The 24,938-nt window shown below is 41.6% G+C and overlaps 1 protein-coding gene across 2 annotated transcripts in view; it reads left to right on the forward strand.

The window, feature by feature from the left end:
* GPC6 (glypican 6) overlaps nucleotides 1-24,938 on the forward strand; it is a 1,115,179-nt gene that overhangs the window by 1,012,971 nt on the left and 77,270 nt on the right. For both annotated transcript variants that reach the window (XM_084617953.1, XM_084617954.1), the window contains exon 5: nucleotides 12,829-12,959. In XM_084617953.1, coding sequence (XP_084474079.1) covers nucleotides 12,829-12,959 — 131 coding nt within the window. The remainder of the gene's footprint in view (nucleotides 1-12,828; nucleotides 12,960-24,938) is intronic.

Raw genomic sequence — 24,938 nt, forward strand, 5'->3', positions numbered from 1 at the left:
AACTACTATTGTGCTTCGTCTTTGCCTCCTCATCTACTCCTTGCATACCTGAATTTAGATCAGGCACAATCGGGCCCTTGGTAACAGAGCACTAAATGGTTTAGAATTTCCAATAGCTATAAAAAGACAAGGTATGAGAGGAACTCTTTTCTATTATGGTTAATTTTTGTGTAAAAATAAAAAAAGTGTTTTACCAAATGGCCTATCAAATGTCGAAAACTCATGTTGTGCTCTCTACTACTACAAGACTATAGCTATCTGTCAATATCTTTCCCCCTTGTTATCTACATGGTATTCAAGTGATTTCTTGAACTGCTCTACCTAAAGGAGAGAGTGAGAGACAAATCCAAATGACTGATGGAAAACTCGCTATTATTACAGAATGGGGTAGGAAACAAGTTAACTCTTTAATGTTATTGACAATTCCTCCTTTTGCAAGTCATTTGGCTGAAGAGCATAAGGGATGCATGTCTGACTTCAAAATCAAAAAGCAAATCCTTTACTCATGTCTGCTAATTAGCATGAGCTGAAAATAAAGAGTCTTACAGAACCCAGAGGTTCATTTTCTGAGAAGGGAACACAATTTACTGCTGAGGTTTTTAAATGTTGCCTTATTTATTAGTTTGCAAGTTATTTCCCTAGTCATGTGCTACCTGATTTAAACCCCACCCCCACCAAGTTTTTTCATCTTACAGCATATGGATGAAGGAAAGTGGCTACTTATTATCTATTTTTAATTTATAAAATGTGACCAATATATCCTCTCTTAAAACTAGTACATAACCTGTTGACCAGTGGCACTCAGAAAAAGCAGACCCTCACAGCAAAATAGATTGAATCTAATCCAAAAAAACCTCAAGCAAAAAGCCCAAGAAAAGAGATTGGCTTTCTTCTATGCTATGCGGTTAAATAGACATAGGTTCTGTTGGACCAGCGGAACAAACAGATTAAAGGATTGAGAACCCTGTACTGAAAGCATTCTGCCTCTGACCCCACAGCATTCAGATCTAAAGAGTACTATCTCCAGGGACTGATCCTAGGATGGTGAGAGTCTTTTGTCTTTGTTCAATGGGCTTTGAATCAATCCATAATAGTACATGGGGATAAAGTGGTGGCTCAAAGAGCCAGGACAAACTTTACAGGATTTTGCAGAGTACTGTCAAAACTCATCAGCTCCAAATTCTTGTTTGGGGTAATGAGGTCTTCAGTGAATGAATGCTATATGCTAAGCTGAAGGGCCACTGCAGCCATGTAGCTTCTACGTGATCATCAAGGGCAATTCCATACAGGAATATGATGGTTAGCGTCCCCCTGTTCCAAATGAAGGGTACTTGCTATATATAGCTCTTGGTGAACTTAATATTGAGTTCTCTACTGGTTCATCTACATCCTTCCTGTGTTTCAATAATGGTGCAAGCTCTCGTGTAGACTGGCCATAGGTATTTTTACATTGTGAGGATGACACAGAGGAAGTGACTGCATTGACAACTGAAAGGTGATCACAGTGTCCTAGATTGAGAATCAATAGAGTGAGCCAGTGGCTGTACCATATTACCCTAAGAGATGTTGGTAACCCAAACAGATCATAGAATCCTAGAAATGTAGGGCTGGAAGGGACCTTGAGAGGCCATCAAGTCCAGCCCCTGTGCTGAGGTAGGACCAGGTAAACCTAGATCATCCCTGACAGGTGTTTGTCCACCCTGTTCTTAAAAACCTCCAATAACTGGGATTCCACAACCTCCCATGGAAGCCAAGTCCAGAGCGTAACTACCCTTCTAGTTAGAACTTTTTTCCTAATATCTAACCTAAATTTCCCTTGCTGCAGATTAAGCCCGTTACTTCTTGACCTATCTTCAGTAGACATGGAGAACAATTCATCACCATCCTCTTTAGAACAGCTCTTAACGTATTTGAAGACTATCAGGTGTCCCTCCACCCGTCATCTTTTCTCAAGATTAAACCTGTCCCATCTTTTAACCTTTCCTCATAGGTCAGGTTTTCTAAACTTTTTATCATATTTGTTGCTATCTTCTGGGCTCTCTCCAGTTTATCCACATCTTTCCTAAAGTGTGGTGCCCAGAATTGGACACAGTACTCCAGCTGCATAGAGTGGGACAATTACCTTCTATGTCTTACTTACAACACTCCTGTTAATACATCCTAGAATGATATTTGCCTTTTTCACAACTGCATCACATTGTCAAAGAAAAAATCTAATAATTAGATATGTACATCCCAAAAGAGAGCAGTGTGTTTTTTTCACATAAATAATCTATTTGAAATATGGACTGTGTACCCTCCGAGAAACAGAAGCTTTGGCACTGGTTCAGCTTTCCTGAAAAAAGAGCTCTTAGCATCTCATTTAACATGAGGTGGAGTTTTCCTTTTTCACCTCTCCTTGAACCCTGTTAGTAAATCTTATTCTAGTGATAAAAGGTTTTGGCAGACTATTATGGGATGCATTTTTGCTAACTTAAAAGAAGTAAATATATACCTAAAATCCAGTGTTCACACTTGTTATTAATTTAACATTATAACGATTTTGAAAGCTCACTTCATCCTTAACTACATGACAATGCAATCACAGATCTTTCCTCTGCAAGGAAGGCGAGCAGTAGAGTGAGCATTTCTTTGCAGACCACTGTGTTTACAATTGCGTCCCTTTCCCTAACTGCTGTTCCACTCTCAAGGTCAAGATACATTCACAATCAGTGACACACTCTGTTCACAGCTGGCTCCCCACCCTTCCCTTCCCAGTTCACACATACAAACTCTCAGGTGCTTTTGAAATTTCCCAAATAATATCGATTGTTATGTTAGTTCACATTGCAATATGTGAACGAACACTGTATATTTCTTTTAAGCTAATTGCTAGAAAGGTATTTAATAGCGCCAGTCAGTGTGTATAGGGCCATAAACAAGGGAAGTACCTGGGTAGAGGAATAGAAACTTCACAGAGTTCCTCTCATAGAGTTTTCCTGGTACTATTCTATTGATGGATCAAGAATTGTAGCAGAACCAGAAGAGAAAGTAGAGTCTGATACAACTTCAGTGGGTGTGACAGGGTGCTGGGCAAATGGTTGCTAATTCAGCCCTCTGTCATACCAGCTCCCAATTAGGGGAATAAATTAGAGCTGGCTGGAGATAACCTGGCCCTAATTGCGGAAGCAGACACAGCTGCTGCCTAATTAGCCTGGGCTGTATAAAAGCCTCAGGGGAAGGAAACCAGGGAAGAGCAGAAAGAAAGGGAAAAGGCAAGGAGTAGAAGCAGGGAGGTAGCTCTTCCTTCCCTCCCTCCTGCCTGCAGACAGTAAAGGGCCAACTGTACATGGTGAAATGGTGGTGGGAACAAGCCTGTGAATAAACTGCACCAGTGGATACTAACCCAAGGGTCTCAGAGTGACTTTGTGGACTTAGCAGAGGCAGGAGCCAAGGGGGCCTGCCACAGCCTGCTACACTGGGCTTTGCGTCAGATCCTTCTTCTCCAGAAACCGACAATACCCTACGATTTGTGGAGAATGCTGGCTCTCAGTACTTTCCAGCCCCTGTCTCCCAGGAGAAGCTGTGCTTCCAGGGAATGCATCACACTCTCTACTCCTAGAACTCCCTCTGAGGAAGAGGGACACTAGGCTGCAGTAGGGAACCCGATGTTAGTTTACCAGTAGAAGAGAAGCAGAGGTGAAGGTGTGGGGGAAGAATGCCACAGGGCACAATCAAGTTAGTCCCATCCCCAGAAGCCAACTAATCCAAACCATACGGGGGGGTACATTGCAGTCCGAGGTGTGCCTGGAGCTTGGGTAGACATCGCCATGCTAGCATTGCTAAAGATAATGGGGTAGATGCAGCAGCGTGGGCTTCAGCAGTGCAAGTTGGCCCCCAGGGTGCTAGGTGGACTTGTGCAACTGCACGGAAGTCCACACCATCGCATCTACTCTTCTATTTTTAGCACTGCTAGCCTGGGTATATCTACCAATGCTGCAATTGCATCCCCTTCAATTGCAGTGCTGAAGCAAGAAACAAAGAGGGAACAAAGCATTTTGGAAGCAAAACTCCCTCTTTTCACAAGTGCCCTCCCCACAAGTGCTGGAGTACAGGGAGCACTGGGACTCATAACCCTTTTCATAGGTGTTCTGTAGCTCATAGAGCTCAAGGCCAGAAAGAGCCACTGTGATCATTTAGATTGACCTCCTGCCATAGAATTTCCCCAGAATAATTCCTAGACCATATGTTTTAGAAAAACTTCCAATCTTGGTTTAAAAAAAATTGGTGATCCACCAGGACCCTTGATAAATCGTTCCAATGGTTAATCATTGTTCAAAATTCAGGCCTTATTTCCAGCCTCAGTTTGTTTCAGCTTCCAGCCATTGGCGCATATTACACCTTTGTCTGCTAGATTGAAGAGCCCACTATTAAATATTTGTTTCCCATGTAGGTACTTAGAGATTGTAATCAAGTTGACAGTTAACCAACTCTCTATTAAGCTAAGTAATAAAATTGCTAAATAATAGTAATATGCAGTTGTCAGGGTTCCCTTATTGGTCCTTTTGTTCAGGTGCCAGCCAGGTTACCTGAGCTTCTTAACCCTTTACAGGTAAAAGGATATTGTGCCTCTGGCCAGGAGGGATTTTATAGTATTGTATACAGGAAGGTTGTTACCCTTCCCTTTATATTTATGACACATCCCCCAAATCACAGATAGTGTTGGACAGCCGGTTTCACACTGGCTGTGATTCCTTTCTGGAGCTCTAGGAGAAAACAGAGTTAATAAGACACATGTACCTTTAGATATACTACTGACTATATAAAAACTAACAGTATTTTTTACATTGTAAGGACGATTTTAACCAGTTGATTTGGGGAAACTTTTACAGGAGAGTGCATCAGCCACTTGGTTAGAAGCTCCCGAAATGTGTTGTATTTTAAAATTAAAATTTTGGAGAGCTAAACTCTACCGAAGAAGTTTTTTGTTATTGTTCTTGATGGTGTGAAGCCACTTTAATGCAGCATGGTCGGTTTGTAGTTGGAAACGCCGTCCTCAAACGTATGGGCATAGCTTTTCCAGCACGTACACAAAGGCATAGCATTTCTTTTTGATGATTGACCAGTGGCTTTCCCTCTCAGATAGCTTCTTGCTGAGAAACATGACAGGATAGAATTTTTGATCCGGTCCTTCCTGCATTAAAACTGCTCCCACACCACGCTCGGAAGGACTAGGTGGTGGTGACTAGGAACGGTTTGTCAAAGTCTGGGGCCCTTAGTACAGGGTCAGACCTGAGTGTCGCTTTAAGATGGTTAAAGGCCTTCTGACACTTTTCAGTTCACTGAACTGCATTTGGCTGGATTTTTTTGGTTAGGTCTGTTAGTGGGGCGGTGATTTGGCTGTAGTGCGGTACAAATTGCCTGTAATATCCGGCCAAACCTAAGAAGGAATGGACCTGTTTCTTTAACTTTGGGACAGGCCACTTTTGGATAGCATCCACTTTGGCCTGTACGGGGGTGATAGTTCCTTGACCCACCTGGTGTTCAAGGTAAGTCACTCTGTTTAGGCCTATTTGACACTTTTTAGCCTTAACAGTCAGTCCTGCCTCCCTTATGTGCTCAAAGACTTTTTGTAGATGTTCCAGGTGTTCTGGCCAGGAATCCAAAAATATGGCCACATCGTCAAGGTAGGTGGCTGCATATTCTCCCAATCCTGCTTGGAGACCATCTACAAGTTTTTGGAAGGTGGCAGGTGCATTTCGCAGCCCGAAAGGGAGCATATTAAGTTCATACAGCCCTACATGGGTGATGAAGGCTGACCTTTCCTTGACGGATTCATCCAGCGGTACTTGCCAGTACCCCTTCGTTAAGTTTAAGGTAGAGATGAACTGGGCATGTCTCAGTTTCTCCAAGAGCTAACTTGTGAGTGACATTGGATAGTTGTCTGGGCGAGTTACTGCATTTAGTTTACGGTAGTCCATGCAAAACTGTATCTCCCCACCTGGTTTGGGAACTAGAACCACTGGAGATGCCCATGCACTGCCAGAGGGGCAGATTACACCCATCTGTAGCATATCCTGGATCTTCCATTCTATAGCAGTTTTATCTTGAGGAGACACCCGGTAAGGTTGGGCTTTAATTGGGTGAGCATTACCTGTGTCAATGGCGTGGTATGCCCATTTGGCCCATCCTGGGGTGGCTGAGAACATCGGCACGAAGCTATTGCACAGCTCCTTGATCTGCTGGCACTGCATATGTCCAAGGGTCATTGAGAGGTATACCTCTTCCACGTCACCGTCACTTTTTTTTTTCATAGTAGACACCTTCAGGTTACTTAGCATCATCTCCTCCCTGGGCTGTAAACTGACCAACATGTATTCTCTGGAATAAAAGGGCTTTAAAGAATTAACATGGTACACCTTAGGCTTCATGGTTAACGTGGGGAATGCTATGAGATAATTAACAGCTCCCAGGAGCACTTGGACCATGAATGGCCCTTCCCACGATGCTTTTATTTTATGGGCCTGGAGTGCCTTCAAGACCATGACCTGGTCCCCTTCTTTCCCCCATGCTCTCTTGCATGTTTTTCATACCAGGCTTTTTGCTCTTCCTGAGCAGCTTTTAGGTTTTCTCTAGCAAGGGCTAAAGAGTCTCAGAGGGTGTTTTGTAGGTTGCTTACAAAGCCCAGAACGTTAGTTCCTAGAGAAGGCGTAAAACACTCCCATTGCTGTTTCACCAACTGTAGTGGCCCCTTAACCTCGTGGCCATAATCAAGTTCAAATGGTGAAAACCCTAAACTGGGATGTGGTACAGCTCTGTAGGCAAAGAGCAACTGCTGCAACACTAGGTCCCAATCATTGGAGTACTCATTTACGAATTTATGGATCATGGCACCAAAGTTTTCTTAAACTTTTCCACCAGGCCATTCGTTTGATGGTGGTAAGGGGTGGCAACCAAGTGATTCACCCCAAGAGCTTTTTAAAGGCTTTTTATTGTTTTTGCCAGGAAATTAGTTTTCGAATCTGTAAGGATGTTGGAGGGCCAACCTACCCTAGCAAAAATGTCTGTTAATGCCTGGCACACACTTTTAGCCCTGGTGTTGCTTAGAGCTACTGCTTCTGGCCATCGGGTGACAAAATCCATGAAAGTTAGTATGTACTGCTTTCCTCTGGGTGTCTTTTTCAGAAAAGGACCAGAATATCCATAGCTACTTGCTGAAATGGAACGTCAATTATGGGGAGTGGCTAGAGAGGGGCTTTGACCTGGTCTTGAGGTTTTTCCACTTTTTGGCATACCTCACAAGACCAGACATAGGCAGAAACATTCTTTTCCATTCCCTTCGAGTGGAAGGACTTCCCCAAATGGTTTTTGGTTCTGTTCAGCCCAGCATGGCCTCTAGGATGATCATGGGCTAAGCTCAAGAGCTTTACCCGGTTCTTAGTTGGAACTAACAACTGTCTTTGAGGATGCCAGTTTTCCTGGTGTTCACCAGAAAGAGTTCTTTTGTATAAAAGTCCTCTTTTTACAACAAACCTGGATTGATTAGAAGACCTGAGAGGCAGTGGGTTGCTCCGTCCCGCCGTCCAAACTCTCTGGAGACTTTTATTTGCTTTTTGCTTGGCCTTGAACTGTTCCCTTGATGCTGGAGACATCAGTTCCTCATTGAATTGTGGACTTGGGCGTGGTCCCTCTGGAAGCAATGTAGGTGATGGGGCTGTTTCCGTTGACTGTGAACCACTTTCAAGCTGGCGCACTATGTGGTATTTTAGGCTCTGACCTGGTCTCCATGATTGGATCCACTACTACTGTCGCAGACGTTGGCATGGGGTCTGGTTCCACCCCCTCAGTCTGGGTCTCTGGTAACACAGACTGGGCCCTTGTTGAAGTCTCAGGTGTGATAGCTTGCTTAGTCTGGCTGCATGTGACCATTCCCACCTTGGCTAGTTTCACCTGGTTGGCCAAGTCTTCCCCCAGCAGCATGGGAATGGGATAATCATCGTAGACTGCAAAAGTCCACATTCCTGACCAGCCCTTGTACTGGACAGGCAACTTGGCTGTAGGCAAGTTTAAAGAGTTTCACATGAAGGGTTGAATTGTCACTTGGGCCTCTGGGTTGATGAACTTGGGGTCCAATAAGGACTGGTGGATAGCTGTCACTTGTACTCCAGTGTCCCGTCAAGCTGTAACCTTCTTCCCGCCCACACTCACAATTTCCCTTTGCTCTGAGGGTACCTGAGAGGCATCTGGGCCTGAGGACCTTTGGCGTGATTCTGGTGTAATGAACTGCAGTCTGTTGGGGTTCTTGGGGCAGTTGGTCTTCCCATTCCCCAGCTCATTACATTTAAAACATCGCCCAGCTGACTGGTCACTAGGGCAAGGTTGGTTGCTGGAGATGGGTGTGGTGGGACGATAAGGTATTTGGGGTTTTCCTTGGAATGTAGTTGGGGTCTTGGGTTGCCCCCGGTGATAGGATTTTCTTTCAGGTTGCCCCTTCTGATATTCACTCCAACTGCTACCAGTTGTTGTTTTTTCTGCCACCTCCACCCATTTGGCTCCAATGTCCCCCGCCTCGATTACAGTTTTGGGCTTCCCATCTAGGATGTACCTTTTTATTTCCTCTGGAACACTCTCTAGGAACTGCTCCATTTGCATTAGGAAGGGCAACTCTTCTGGAGATTTAACACTTGCTCCTGATATCCAGGCATCCCAATTTTTCACAATGTGGTAGGCGTGTCAGGTAAATGGCACGTCTGGTTTCCACCTTAGGGCTCTGAACCGCCGACGGGCAGGCTCGGGTGTTAGCCCGATTCTAATTCTGGCCTTGTTTTTAAAAAGTTTGTAGCTGTTCATTTGTTTTTTAGGCATTTCAGATGCCACCTCTGCTAAGGGTCCACTGCGCTGAGGCCTCAGCTCTACCATGTACTTGTCTGTAAAGATGATGTACCCAAGTCAGGCCCTTTTGAAATTTTCTAAGAAGGCCTTGGTATCATCGCCTGCCTTGTAGTTGGGAAATTTTCTGGAGTGGGGAGCACCCGGAGAAGGATTGGTAGGGTTAGCTGGTAGATTCAGCTTAGCCTTTTTCAGATCTAAGCGCTTCAGAGCTAACTCCACTTCCAAGCGTTGCGCCTCTTTCCTATGTCTGTCATGTTCTTTTTGTTTTTCTTCAGCTTTAAATTTAGCTAATTCTAGTTGCTATTGGATATTGCATTTCGTCATCCTAGCTCCTGCTTACCTAGCTTACCCGGGAGCTAGAAAAAAAAGAAAAAAAAAACAACCCTGCTTGTGAATTTCCTTGCTGCTGTAACTTAACCCCTCTGCCCTGAGGCAGAGGAAAAAAACTCCAGCTGCTCGCAGCTAAAAATCCTGCTTCCAAGCAGCCAAAAGGGGAGGGGGGGGGGGAAATTGTCCTTTTAAAATCCTACTGTGCTTTCGGTTCAAAATGATCTCTGGTTCAAAATAATCCCACGGCTCCCACCATGTCAGGGTTCCCTTATTGGTCCTTTTGGTCAGGTGCCAACCAGGTTACCTGAGCTTCTTCAACCTTTAGAGGTAAAAGGATATTGTGCCTCTGGCCAGGAGGAATTTTATAGTACTGTATACAGGAAGGTTGTTACCCTTCCCTCTATATTTATGACAGCTGTAGCTTTTTATTTTGATATTTGATATATATATTATAAAAGCATATATATAAAAAGAAACATTAGAGTATGTCAGAAATCAGTGTTCTTAATCCTGCCCCTTTTTTTTCAAGAGAAGAAAAATCAGCCCATGATTTACCAGTTATCTGGAAGTCTGCACTGAAGGAAATTGACATAAACTGGAAAATGTCACTTTCATTGTAAAGATAATTGAAAAAGATGATGGGCTGTTGCAGTTCTTAGGAAAGATATGTAGACTCATGTCTATTTAAATTATAAATCCATACACTGAGCTTGGAAATGTACACAGTCTAAACATTAACTTACCTTGGAATTCATATGTAAGCTTCTGAATTCTTAAATCAGATAAATCATTTTAAGAACATAGCTTTGTCCTCTGTTTCTTTTAATAACAGCACCCATAAAAGTAAAAGTGTTCTGGGAGTGAAATAACAAAACAAAATAAATTCCTACATTAGTTTCTGACTTGTAGGGCAGTCCCGTCTAATGGCAGTGCACAGCCTGAATCACAGGTGATCTGCTAGGGCAGTGGCTTTCCACCTTTCCAGACTACTGTACCCCTTTCAGGAGTCAGATTTCTCTTGTGTACCCCAAGTTTCACCTCACTTAAAAACTACTTGCTTACAAAATCAAACCTAAAAATACAAAATAACAGCACGCTATTACTGAAAAGTTGCTTTCTCATTTTTATCATATAATTATAAAATATATCAATTGGAATATAAATACTGTACTTACATTTCAGTGTATAATATATACAGCAATATAAACAAGTCATTGTCTGTATGAAATTGAGTTTGTACTGACTTCACTAGTGTTTTTATGGAGCCTGTTGTAAAACTAGGCAAATATCTAGATGAGTTGATGTACTCCCCGGAAAGATGTCTGTGTACCCCTGTCTGCTAGGGTACGTCTGAGAATGGGCCACAGGGAACAGAGAGACTCTAAGGAGGTGCTCAGCAGGCCCCAGCATTGCTCCATGGCAACTCTCTCCATGGGACCATACGGTGGGGGTCTTAGGTAGGCTGTAGGTGCTGCTAGATGCATCATTCAGTTACCTAACTCCTGTTTGGGGCCGCCTGCAAGCCATGAGCTGTAGTTATTATCTGCACTGTGCACACCAGTTGTATTGTGTTCTCTACACACACTGCTCACAGCCCATTTTCTCTGCCTTTGCACAGGTGATGTGAACTGTGAAATATTAGTAGTGTTTTTGCTCCAGGCATTTCTAACAAACACATGATAACAGAATTAATTAACCACACTGTACTTTGTGATTCACTTGTCATGCAGCTAGAAGCCAGCTGTTTATGAAGTCCTGTACCATGTGGAAAGCAAATAAACAAAAAGATTTTGAAAAAAAGACCAAATTAGATATACACAGTACACCATCAGCATTTACTTGAGCTTGTGATGGGGAGTCACAATATACATAGGAGGGTGTAAAACAAAACCGATTCTGGGTGTGGGTGTGAGTGTGCATGCATACACATGCCGCAGCTGATGTTATGTAATAAAGGTTTTATCAGCAAGAGTTTGGTCTGACCGTATTATTCACAAATTGTGTAGCCACAAATGATTTATGCATGTCGTCACAAATTTATGCTTATAAAAACTTTTACAGCAAACCACACTATCATGTTTTCTGTATATGCCAAATATAGTGTGCAAAATTTACTGTAGAAATCTTTAAAAGATTTTTTAAAATATATATTAGGACTGGGCTTTTTATTCCTCTGTCAGTAAAGTCAGAACCTCTTTTTACTATGTGTCCAAGTGTATGAGAGTTAGAGGAAAAGAGCCATTGTAAATAACAAAGTAAAACAAGTTTCAGAGTAACAGCCGTGTTAGTCTGTATTCGCAAAAGAAAAGGAGTACTTGTGGCACCTTAGAGACTAACCAATTTATTTGAGCATGAGCAACATTACTCAAAGTACTATTTTCTGTGCTGTAAATTGTATGTCTAATATCTCAGTACCTCCCAGGCTTAGAAACAAGTACTATGTGTCCCATTGGCAGCCTTAAAGGAATGCAAGATATTAGATTTTAAATAGGCAGCAGGACTTGAATAATGCCATTTCTGGACCTCAGTCCAGAATAAATTTTGGAGGAAATTTTACGATTTTGGGGAGAAAGAAGGATATTTTTCTCTTGAAGGTTGTTTTTTGTTTTTAATAAATGGATGCTGTTTGAAGCTATTTACAGGTCTGGAATGTTAAAATATGTGTAGGGTGGTGGATCAGCAAGCAGAGTATGTATGAGAGGGTCAAAGGTGTATGATCAATACAATTTATTACATGATGGAGTTACAGTTTATTATGTGGCTAGCACTAATATAAATGCAGTGCTATGAATGCACTGCATTTATATTATGTAGCTATGAATGCATAAATAGTCATTTAAGCTTTTTGTATTATGTACTATAGCATTTTAATTGTTGTTAATTTATTTATTGGTACTCATTTTTATTCATGAAAGAATCCACTAGATAAAATGATACAGGGTGACTTCCATATAATTAGATATAATAGGTTGTGTAAATCACAGAAGTTGCAAACAATATATCTTTCTGCAGACAATATTTAGCTGCATTTTGAAAATACATAGAGGGGAAAACCTGGTTTATACCTATTTATTATGGCAGAAATCCAATATTTATCCTCTGTTAGTCTGCTAAAAAATGGATCATTGGGGTCAGAAAGAACAGCTGTTTTAATTAGAAGATCCTGATATATCCAAGTTTTCATCATCTTGTGCAAGCTCTAGAAATATACCCAAGGGTTCATTTCAATCCACCTGCTTTTTCTGATGCATAAGATTACATAGTCTAGAGAACAAATCTGTTTCAGAATGTTGAGATGCAATCTGTATATGAAGAAGTTTTCTCCTCAGATTGATAATGCTATGGCAGCTGTTATTAATATAACTTTTACAATCTCTGTTACTTTGGTGGTGGTGGTGGTTGTTAGGTAGTTATGATAATCAGGAGATTACATCTGTAGAGAAAGTTTGCATTATGTTAAAATCTCTTATGTCCCCCTGACACACATCTGCAGAATACTGAACCAGGCCAGGAGCATTTGGATATTCCCAGCTCTGGCACAGCAAGCTGAGCAGTATAACATTAGGGTTTTTTTGTGCTCTCTAGGTACTCTTTTTTTAAGGGAATGGATCCTTTGTGTTTTAACAGATGCAATGCTCTTGGTAGCAGAGAGATTAGAGGGACCATTCAACATTGAATCAGTCATGGATCCTATTGATGTCAAGATTTCTGAAGCCATCATGAACATGCAAGAGAACAGCATGCAGGTGTCAGCAAAGGTACTGTGCAAGTCACTTATTATCCACTCTTGAATGTTGCAGCCAGGGGGAAAATAGCAACCGCTGACTGCTATCCTCTGTCTATGAAGGTTTGACCATGCTACTCAAAATTATAGTCTCTTGTCTTTGAGTGCACCTGGCCCACTCTAACTATCTCACCTTGTTAAAAACTCTATAGATTTCTTTCAAGCAAGGATGGCATTGCAAAAAGTACCATTCAATTAGCTACATATTATTGGCTGCTAAAAGGTTTATGACAGACAAAGAATGTTGAATAGTTGTGGTGTTTAGATGTTGTTTGTAATTATTAGAATTGGGAGCACTGGCTGTTGGGAGTCTGAAAGGACAGGAAATAGGAAGGAGCAGGGAGGAGTTGAAGGCTGCAGGAGAGCTACTGAGGGTGCAGCAGCAGCTTGGAAAAGAGGTTTCCACTTTAAAAAATAAAGTCCTATTGAAGTTTGTTAGTACCTTGCCTGGCTACTACAACATTTTGGCGACGAGGATGGGATCTTCTGCCTCTGAACCCACCTGCACCCTTTCTACAAAGCCCAGGTGAGCCTCCAATTGCTTTTACTGCCTGGATCCATATGTTTGAGACTTATCTGCTTGCAATCAGTCCTACAGAGATTTCTGAAGTAAGAAAGTGTGCTTTGCTAATCCACTGCCTTGGAGCAGAACGGCAGCGTATATTTTACACTTTTCCCATAGCAGACGATAAATATGAGACCGCACTCACTGAATTAAATAACTTTTTTGTACCAAAAGTGAATGTAGTAGCTAATCACTACAGATTTCGCCAGCGTGAGCAGAAACCAGCGGAGACAAAAGTGCAGTATATTGCTTCCCTGAGGAGTCTGATTGTAACTTGTGACTTTGGAAATATGGCAGATGAGATGATTAGAGACCAGCTCATTGAGAAAACAACCATGCTTCGTGTAAGAGAATGTTTACTTCTAGAACCACAACTTACACTAGAAAAAGCAATAACCATTGCAACCCAGATTGAGTCAGCTACAGCTGAAGCCAAAATAATGAGCATGGATACAGTAGGCACAGTCCAGGGTGTGACTCCTTTGCAGAAAAGTTCACTATCGCTGCAGACAAACAATTAGAAGAGGAAAACTAATGAAAAACCACTGAATCAGCAAATTCAAAATATAGTAAAATCATGTTTTTGCTGTGGATCCCCATGACACCTTGCAAGCTACACAAGATGTCCGGCAAAAGTAGCTCATTGCAATCATTGCAAAAAGATTGGGCATTTTGCTAAAGTATGTCGCAGCAACCAGTTCGATCAACAGGTGCATGCAATTACAATACCAGATGTTACTGTGCTGAGCATGGACAAAATCACTACTGCACATATTCCAGAACAAATAAAGTGCACGGTAAAAGTTTCTGCCATACCCTCAGGCAAATCACACTTTTTTCTGCTAATGTTGGACACTGGCTCAGCAGTATCTATACTACCTGATTCCATCTATCTGCATTACTTTAAAGATGTGCCTGTTACTGAACCCAAGCTTCACTTGCTGTGCTATTTGAAAAACCATATTCCAGTACATGGCTGCCTGCCAGCAATAGTTACTTTTGGTGATTGCTGTGTAATTGCAAAGTTCTACATTGTCCACAAATGCACTCCTATCCTTGGCAGAGATTTATTGGCTGCTTTAAATCTCAGGGTAGTTAATGGACGAATTAATCTTCCTCAGCAAAGCACTCTTGCGGTACACACACCAGTTTCAGCTAGGACCCTACACCAGGTTGAGGAGAAACTCGGCTGTGCTTATGGGTTTCTGCATAAAGTTAAAATGCAGAATAATGTGATGCCTGTAAGACAGAAATTACAGTGCTTACCATTTTCAGTCAGGGAAGCTGTTTCAGAGGAACTTAGAAAACTTGTTCAGGAGGACATTATTGAAGAGATTAACTCCTTGGAATGGGTTTCACCTATAGTAGTGACACAGAAGAAGGGTGGAGGCGCATCCGCCTTTGTGTGGACTTAAGGGAGCCAAATAAAGCTATTGTGATTGACACTCATCCTCTTCCTCACATAGAAGTATTTGCAGAACTCTGTGGAGCAAAGATGTTTTCTACTCTTGATTTGCAGAGCGAATCCCATCAGGTTATGTTGCATGAAGATAGCAGAGACCTTAAAGCATTTATTACACATGAGGGACTATTCCCTTTTAAACGTGTTCCACATGGTCTCGCATCAGCCCCAAGTGCCTTCCAAAAAATGTCATTGATTCTGAGGAATCAACATGGAGTTCAGTGCTATTTGGATGATATTAACGTGTTTGGAAATACTTCAGAGGAGCATGAAAATAAACTGCATCAGCAAAGCAGGCCTCAAGCTCAATAGGTCCAAATGTAAATTTAGACAAACTGAACTCTCCTTTCTGGGGCATACAATTTCACAGGCTGGACTAAAACCTGATCCAGTTCATATCCTGGCAATTTCAAATGCTCCTCCTCCAACAGATTTGCAAACCGTACGTTCCTTCTTGGGTCTTACCTCCTGATATGCAAAATTCATTCCCAATTATGCTTCTGTCATTGAACTGTTACAAGAATGACTACGGGGAAGTTCAACCTTACTGTGGACAATGGATGCACAAGCTAGTTTCAAAACGGTGAAAGACTTGACTGTACTTAGTCCAGTACTTGCACTATTCAGTCCTGCATTGCCCACAATTGTAACTACTGATGCTTCTGATTATGGACTTGGGGCTGTTCTCACACAACTGCATGAGAACAACACAGAGGACTGTTGCATTTGCTTCAAGGACACTAAGTAATCCTGAGGGGAAATATTCTACAGTTGAAAAAGAAGCACTTGCTTGTGTCTGGGCAACTGAAAAATGGAGAACTTACCTGTGGGGCCGCATGTTCAAGTTGAGCACAGACCACAGCCCTTTGACGACATTGCTTACCACAAAAGGACTGGGAAGAGCAGGAATCATATTGCTAGATGGTCTTCAAGACTACTCTCTTTCAATAAGGAACTGGAATATAAGCCTGGAAACCAAAATGTGGTCACTGATTGCCTTTCTCACCTGCCTTTGCCTTCACCAGATGGCACACCAGAGGATGGGGATGTAGTGGTTGCGCTTATTACAAGCACTCTTACTGTAGTTATAAGAGAACAATTTCAAGCTGCTTGTTCACCATGTCCAATTCAACAAAAACTACGGGAATTTCTGACCAAGAGATGGCCCAGTCACCCTAAAAACCTTGACCCAGTTTTGCTGCCTTATTTTAGAGTTCGGGATGAGCTTTCTTTGCTCAATGGCTGTGTGCTACGAGGTTCACACCAGCTACTTGTGCCAGAAGAATTACAGTCAAAACTCATACACCTGGCACACGATACTCATCAAGGAATTTTCAGAAGCAAACGACGACTACGGGATCTGTATTGGTGGCCAGGGATGGACTCTCAAACTGAAGCACTCATAAAATCCTGTGTCACTTGCCAAATGCATGAAAAGACAGCAGTGACAAGTACCCCTCCATTACAGCCTGTTCCTCTTCCTGAATCTGCATGGGAAAAAGTGGTGATTGACATTTGTAGGACCCTTTGATATTGCTCCAATTGACTGTCATTATGCCATCACCTTAATAGATTATTTCAGTAAATGTCCTGAGGTCACGTTTACATCGCAAATCTCTTCTGCTACAGTAATTAAGTTCCTCTCTCCAGTTTTTAGCAGAGAAGGTAACCCCAAAGAACTGGTTTCAGATAATGGTAGTCAATTTACTTCCCTGGAGTTTGAAACTTTTCTAGCAGAGAGGAACATTTTACACAGAAGGTCATCCCTATACTACCCTCAAGCCAATGGGGAAATCTAACTGTTTAACAGAAGTTTGAAAGAGTTTGCAAACGGCTAAACTGTAAGGGCGATTGTGGATACCCTTCACTACTGATTTCTTGCAAGCATACCGAGCTACACAACATGCCACAACGCAAAGATCACCCGCAAAGTTACTGCATGGGAAACTGATGAATACTAAACTGAACATTGCTGGATTGTTAAAGGCACGACCTGAGGCCCCAACCAAGGATGATGTAAGAAAAACAGTTTAACAGAACCAAGCAAAGTATAAGGCTTTCACAAACAAGTGGCGGGGTTCTAAGGAACCAAAGTTTGAGTGTGGTTCCTTCATTCAAATACGAAAACCTGGAATTTTACGCAAAGGGGACTGTAAATTCACAGCTCCTCTTAAAATCATAGAGAAGAAGGGACCTTACACCTATCGACTTTCTGATGGGTGGATATGGAATGCTTCTTACTTTGCACCTGTCTATGCACCAAGAGGAGATTATGCCAACACCCAGTCTGCATTGGATGACTTCACCGTAGTATCAACACAACAAGACATTGCACTGGAACTGGGGCTTGAGAGATGGCCTGTCAGACGCAGACGACCACCTGTCTGGGCTAGAGACTATGTTATGTAGTATCTATATGGTTTTAGTGTAATATTTCTGTCAACAGTATAGTGCCTTTTTTCCTATTTGTTCCTGTGGTTAGAACAACAATGTTTATTGTAATTGGGAGAGTTTCTTAAGAGAGGAGGGAATGTGGTGTTTAGATGTTGCTTGCAATTATTAGAATTGGGAGCACTGGCTGTTGGGAGTCTGAAAGGACAGGAAACAGGAAGGAGGGGGGAGAAGTTGAAGAGGCTGAGGGAGAGTTGCTGAGGGAGAGTTACTGAGGGTGCAGCAGCAGCTTGGAAAAGAGGTTTCCAGTTTAAAAAATAAAGTCCTGTTGAAGTTTTTTAGTACTTTGCCTGGATACTACAACAATAGTGTTTCATATTTGTTGAGAACTTTCTCTGGTTGCTTTGTAAGAGGCAGTCTGCGGAGCGAGGTCTGTAACTTCTGCATGTGCCTGGTCTGTGACTTTCCTTATTAACATCTAAACATGCTTTCATCTGTGTAGATTAGATTCATGCGTGACATGCTGGAGGTGAATACATTAAACATCCCATTTAACCTCCTTTTAATGGCGACTCAGGAAAAATAGGATTATGATCTACAGCCTCTGATTATCAGACCTCAGTATGATAGAGTTTTATCTACAGTCTGACATGGCAATAAACAGTTTCCTCCTTTCCATCTTTAGTGTGGGTATCTATGCATACACCAGTAGCTCCTCTGAACCCATTATTATCAAGGTCCTTTGAATGTGGTAATTAGTATCGTTGAGCTGTTAGTGAACAACAGAAGACTTTTTCTTGATTTATCTTTAATGGTACTCCTCGGTACAGTATCTGAAGTCAAGGGTCTTGCCATCTTCTCTGCATCAAAAGACTGGCCAGTTCCCATTGATCTAACACACTTGGGTATTCATGTCTGCTCAGCACTGCCAAGACTGCTAGTTGATTCAGTCCTTTTTCATTTCCCAGAAAGAAACTACTGTAACTAGGAAGTTGGGGGAGGGAGATTATTATTTGTTTTAAAAATCCCCCAGACCTGCTATTTATGGACCCAGTCCTGCAAGGTGCTGAGCATTTCAACTCTCAGTGAAGTTGTTAGGATTTTAATAGTGCTCTACACCTTGCATGATGGGGCCCTGTTCCTGCAGTGGTGATCTTAGAGCTCACTAGGCATACTGACAATCAAACCACACTCTCTCATATGCTGTGAGATTTACAGCTTGGCTTTATAGCATACTCTGCCCATAAACCAAGAAAGAAGCAAAACTTTTCCTTAAAAGAAAAGTTTTCATTGAAAATTTACCCACTTTGTATATTCCAATCGATTTAATTTTCATTTTTGATCGCTTGCTCCCCAGAGCAAGCAATGTGTTTTTTTTTAATTGGCCAGGAAAAAGGCTTTCCTGACTAGATCAATGACATCACCACTCCTTGGCATGAACTCAACTCCCTTCTCACTTGCAATACTACAGACTTTTCTCCTTTTGTCAAGGTTCCTTCCCCACTCTGAACTCTAGGGTACAGATGTGGGGATCTGCATGAAAAACCCCCTAAGCTTATTTTTACTAGCTTACGTTAAAACTTCCCCAAGGTACAAACTTTTACCTTTTATCTTTGAACCTTTATGCTGCCACCACCAAAGAGTCTAACAAAAATAACAGGGGAAGTGCTCACTTGGAAACGTCTCCCCCCCGCCCCCAAATATCCTCCCAAGCACTACACCCCCTTTCCTGGGGAAGGCTTGATAAAAATCCTCACCAATTTGCATAGGTGAACACCGACCCAAACCCTTGGATCTTAAGAACAATGAAAAAGCAATCAGGTTCTTAAAAGAAGAATTTTAATTGAAGAAAAAGTAAAAGAATCACGTCTGTAAAATCAGGATGGTAAATATCTTACAGGGTAATCAGATTCAAAACATAGAGAATCCCTCTAGGCAAAACCTTAAGTTATAAAAAGACACAAAAACAGGAATACACATTCTATTCAGCACAACTTATTTTATCAGCCATTTAAACAAAACAGAATCTAACGCATATCTAGCTAGATTGCTTATTAGCCCTTTACAGGAGTTCTGACCTGCATTCCTGCTCTGGACCCGGCAAAAGACAACATAGACAGAGAGGACCCTTTGTTTTTCCCCCCCTCCAGCTTTGAAAGTATCTTGTCTCCTCGTTGGTCATTTTGGTCAGGTGCCAGCGAGGTTGTCTTAGCTTCTTAACCGTTTACAGGTGAAAGGGTTTTTCCTCTGGCGAGGAGGGATTTAAAGGTGTTTACCCTTCCCTTTATATTTATGACACCTTTCATTGGAAAATATTGATTTGCTATAATGGTTGGTAAATCATGTGAATATTCCATTTGCACTGTAAAGCTTTCATTTCTTGTGCGGAAGTCTGGGCCCACCCTTCCCAAAATCCTGAGCTGTGGAAGCCATTTATAATAGTGAAATTAACTTTACTGTTCTGTAGTAGCTGATAGGAAAATCCTCCTTGGAGGAGTTTTATTGATTATGGCTCCCTTACCTTTCCAGATTTAATCCATACCTTTAAATCATGGCTCTCCAATAAGTCAGACCTTCTGTAAGTAACCCATGAAGTGTTCACCATAATAAGAGCTTGGGGCCTTCAGTTGTTTTGGTTCAGTGGTATGATCGCCTCTTGAAATTCTTTAGTTCCCACCTACCCTGAACATTAATGATATGCCTCTTGCCTGTGTCAGGGGAGGGATAGCTCAGTGGTTTGAGCATTGGTTTGCTAAACCCAGGGTTGTGAGTTCAATCCTTGAGGGGGCCATTTGGGATCGGGGCAAAAATTGGAGATTGGTCCTGCTTTGAGCAAGGGGTTGGACTAGATGACCTACTGAGGTCCCTTCCAACCCTGGTATACTATGATCCCTCTCCCAAGATGGATTGACCTCAGTCAGCATACCACTGGCCTCTAAATGTAGCATTCTCTCTTGTTAAAATTATACTGTAGTATACATATAATGTCGTGCATACACACATAGAGTATGCATGACATTATATGTATACTACAGTATACTTCACTTCACCCACCACTGAAATGCAGTCACTGCTACTGAGAAATCTGGCTGCTGTTTAACAAGTCAGTTTATCTACTGGTGTAAACTGGTGCAGCTGTCTTCAAATCAACTGAACTATCCCAGCTTACCAACTGAGAATTTGACCCTTTGAGTTTGGCATGGTGTACACCTGGGGCAATCCCTCTGAAAGACATCTTGATAACTATATACCTGACACATCCTTATAGTTATTTTAATCCAAATTCCATCCCTCTCCTGATTTAAATATTTTCTGAAAGCCTGCCTGTTTCATAAGGTTTTCCCATTAGAATATACTCTTACCAATTTGTGTTTGTTGAGCAAGGCACTGTTCTGTATTGTGCCTACTGTAATTTTACATTGGAATCTCTTTGGGACAAGGATCATATTTTTGGCACAGTTCACCTATTATACAGTGATATATAAATAAATAAAAATGTATGCTCCTGTATGAATAACGGTGGCCGTCAATGCCAAAGCAGCAGTAACAAAAACATATTATGAAACCTCCATACGTCTCAGCTTTTAAGATTCATTGTTTATCCTTCCTTTTTCTTTTTTCTTTTTTTTTGAGAGTTAGATGGGGTATTGAAGGACCCATCCAATTTCCTATGTCTGCATATATGCAATAGATATTCAGTACCATTCTTGGTGCTCTCCTTCTGTACAGTCCTTCTGTTCATTTTTTAACTTTATTCTCTCATCTGTTAGATGCTGCAGGGATTCTGTCTTAGCTAACATTTTGGATGTATTTTTTCTAAATACTCTAATGGCCCATTGACGTTAGTGGGAATTGGATTGGGCCCAAAATCAATGGGACTAATCATGTGCTTAAAGTTAGGCATGTCTGAGTACTTTGCTGAATCAGGTCTGAGTATCCTACATTTCATTCCTCCTGTTTCCTGCACAACTTTTGTGTTCTTTACTTGTATTCCTTTATGACTATTATGCTAATTATCTGTTTGTTAATTAACTAATCCATATATTTATTCCTTCAGTATATGTCATCAAGTTAGTATGTGTTCTAATTCTCTCTTTTGCAGCTAAAATCTGGGATTGATACTTCAGGGTTCTCTGACAGCATTTTCATTTTGTATCCCCTATTTCCCTAGGAACTCTGTTGGTGAAATGTAGGATTTGAATGTCTTCATCATATGTTACTGCTATTGGGAATGTTGGTAGTTTGTTTTTATTATATGTTTTGTAAACTTTGTTGTTGTCCTTTTCTGGCAAAGAATGATATGCTGGCAATTTAGATATAGGTATAAACCAAACCCAAATAACCCTTTGTGCTACGGCTTTGTTGAGAGAGTCGGACAGGATGGGCATTGTATGCAGAATTAAAATGTAATAGCTGATTGGTGAGGTCATTGCACACCATCTCTGTGTTTGAAGAAAGTGTGAGAATTAAGTTGGCAGATGTCAGCAATAGTTCTAGGCTGTCTGGCAGGGACAAATACATAACACTATCACAGGCAGCTTGGACGTTTCTTCCACCATTGGTCCACCATTACCAACACAGAAGAAAAAATGTGTTCACAATATTATCAAAACTACACCTCCTCTTCTCCAAACTTCTCTCTCCATACACACACAGACAGAGTTTTTTTTCAAAAGAAAGCAGAAGGTTACTTTCCAGACCTCAGAAACCTAAACTGATTCTTTCAAATCTCAAAGTTGAAATGCTAACCATCAAGCCATCAATTCACACCATAAAACCAGCAGGCTGGATGTTGTCCAGAAATCTATAAGGTGTATTCTTTCACATACCTAATGGTTTTTTGTTCAGGAAATGTTTCATGTGTTCCTTCTTAGTCTACATTTTGAAATCCCAAGCCTCATCTTTTCACTTCCTATCCTGTCCCATTCTAACCTGTATGCAGGTGGAAAGGGACAGGATAGGAAGTGAAAAGATGAGGCTTGGGATTTCAAAATGTAGACTATGTCCCTTTTGTGTAGTAAAAAATCTGCGAATTGCATCTTTACTGTATTATTGTGAGATAACTTTCAAAGGAGCAGCTGATTTCTCCTCTCCAAATCTAAAAAGTACTATAGAGTTCTGCTGTTGTCCGGTTGCATGCAAATTTAATGACAAAAACATACACAATGCAAAAAAAAAACTTTTATATTTCAACAAATGTATCAAAATCTGTATCAATTCTCCAATATGTGATAGAAAAAAATGAAATAGAAATAGAAAGAAAAAATACCATAGTAGATTACTTAAAGAGAAATGGGATTACTAGCAGTTCACGACAACACTATGCAAATTTAGGCAAATTGTTTGTGTTTGGTATTAGAGCTGGTTGAAAAACAGAATGTTCATCCAAAGGGAATTCTGATATTTCAACATTTGTTTTCATCCTTAATTGAGAGGAAAAGATGAAATATCAAACATTTTCACAGACCAAAAAATTTAAAAAAAAATGATTCAGAAAAATCGAAACAAAAATATTCAACATTTTTGACCAAAACAAGCCATTTTGACACAAAATATCACAACACAATGCCAATTCACACGGAAATGCTTTCTTTCTACATGTCAATCTAAAACAAAAAAAATTGTTTGGAAAGGTCAATTTGATTGTAAATGACATTAGAATGAAATGTTAAGTTAAAATATCAATTCAAAATGAAACTTTTTTTAAAATGTCATGAGAAAAATCCTAAAATGTTGGTGAAATTGACTTTTGCCATGGAAATATCCGTTTCAGTGCAGCCATATTTTCCAGTGAAAAAAATGTTGGAAAATTTTTGACCAACTCAGTTTGGCATGATGAATTACCTGGGGCCGTACCTATCAAAGTTGTCTTTATAACTGTACCCTGTATGCCAGAAAAATCCTCACTTATTTTAACCCTGTCCTATAGCACAGTATACACTCAAGAGTATTATGGAGATAAACAGTAAGACTCCAATTCAGCAAAACACTTAAGCAAGTATTTAAGTGTATGAATAATTCCACCCTGGTTCAGCAAAGCATCTTGCTTAAGTGCTTTCCCTGAATAAGGACCAGATTGCTCATGTGCTAAAAGTTAGACATATGTTTAAGCGCTTTGCTGAATGGAGGCCTAAAAAGTTAAGAATGACCACGGTCTGCTCTTGTGTGGATAATGCTGGCCTTCAGTTTCAAAGCAGCAACAGAAAATCTTATAGTGAAACCTCCACATGAATCTTTTTTTAAAAAAAAGTTGAATGTCTGTGTTAGAGTTGCCAACTTTATAATTTTTAAAAACCAGACGCTCTAGCAGGAGTGCTGGAACCCCCCACCCCAGGCCTTGCCTTTTCCCCCAAGGCCCCTGCCCTACTCCACCTCTTCCCACTGAGGCCCTGCCCCCCGGTTCACTCCTCTTCCCCCATCCTTCCATAGCTTGCAGTTCTTCCCCTCTCCTTCCCTCTCAGCCCTTTGTCAAGAGGGACTTGCCTGCAGAGCCGGCACCAGGAGCTGCAGCTGCCCAGTGCAGGTAGGAGGTGGCCCTAGCTGAGTAAGGGCTGGCATAGGTGATGATCCGGTGCCTCCTCACGTACCCTTCCCACAGTAACCGGACTTTGGGTGTTCACTGTGAGGTCCCCTTTACTACCAGACTTTCTGATAGAAAACCGGGCACCTGGCCACCCTAGTTTGTGTGAACGCTGGTGAAGTTAAAATCAAGCTTTCTTCATCTATAGATTCAGTAGCATCCCTAGTGCTGTCCTTCAATATGTGCAGTAAAAACAGCACTGCTTATATTCTACTGATTTTTTTTTCAAATATTTTTCTTTTTATTCAGACTTTGTAATTAACTCAAACTGGTGCTTCTGAAAACTGCCAGACTGACATCCCTGAGACATATCTTTATCCAGTGAACAAGAACATTGGCAGAACATACTCCTCATGATTGCCCAGTCAGTGTACCTCAGCTCTGATTTGCGGAGACCATCTTTTAGGGAGATGAGAGGCTAGTTAAGTTATAAGGCCATTGAGCCCTTGACCTCTCTTCTGAGAGTGCCAGCAAGGTTACCAATTAGTGCCAATTGTGTTTGGGTGAACAGATAGGTTTGTAGATACCTGACAGGATTTAACTTAATTTGAAACCAACTGCAGCTGCATCCAACCACAAAAGATTTTTTTTCTTGTTTCGCTTTCTGGAGGGATAACAACCCAAACATCATTCAGATGTTAGCCCATTTCAATGACTACCAAAATGAGCTAGACTCAAAATGTGGCCTAGATCAGTGGTTCTGAAAGCCGGTCCGCTGCTGGTTCAGGGAAAGCCCCTGGCAGGCCGGACCGGTTTGTTTACCTTCCGTGTCTGCAGGTTCAGCCGATCACGGCTCCCAGTGGCCGCAGTTCACTGCTCCAGGCCAATGGGGGCTGCGGGAAGCGGCGCAGGCCAAGGGACATGCTGGCCACCCTTCCCGCAGCCCCCATTGGCCTGGAGCAGCGAACTGTGGCCAGTGGGAGCCACGATTGGCCGAACCTGCGGATGCGGCAGA

The sequence above is a fragment of the Lepidochelys olivacea genome (assembly GCF_965140295.1).
Source record: "Lepidochelys olivacea isolate rLepOli2 genome assembly, chromosome: 1".
Lineage (NCBI taxonomy): Eukaryota > Metazoa > Chordata > Testudines > Cheloniidae > Lepidochelys > Lepidochelys olivacea.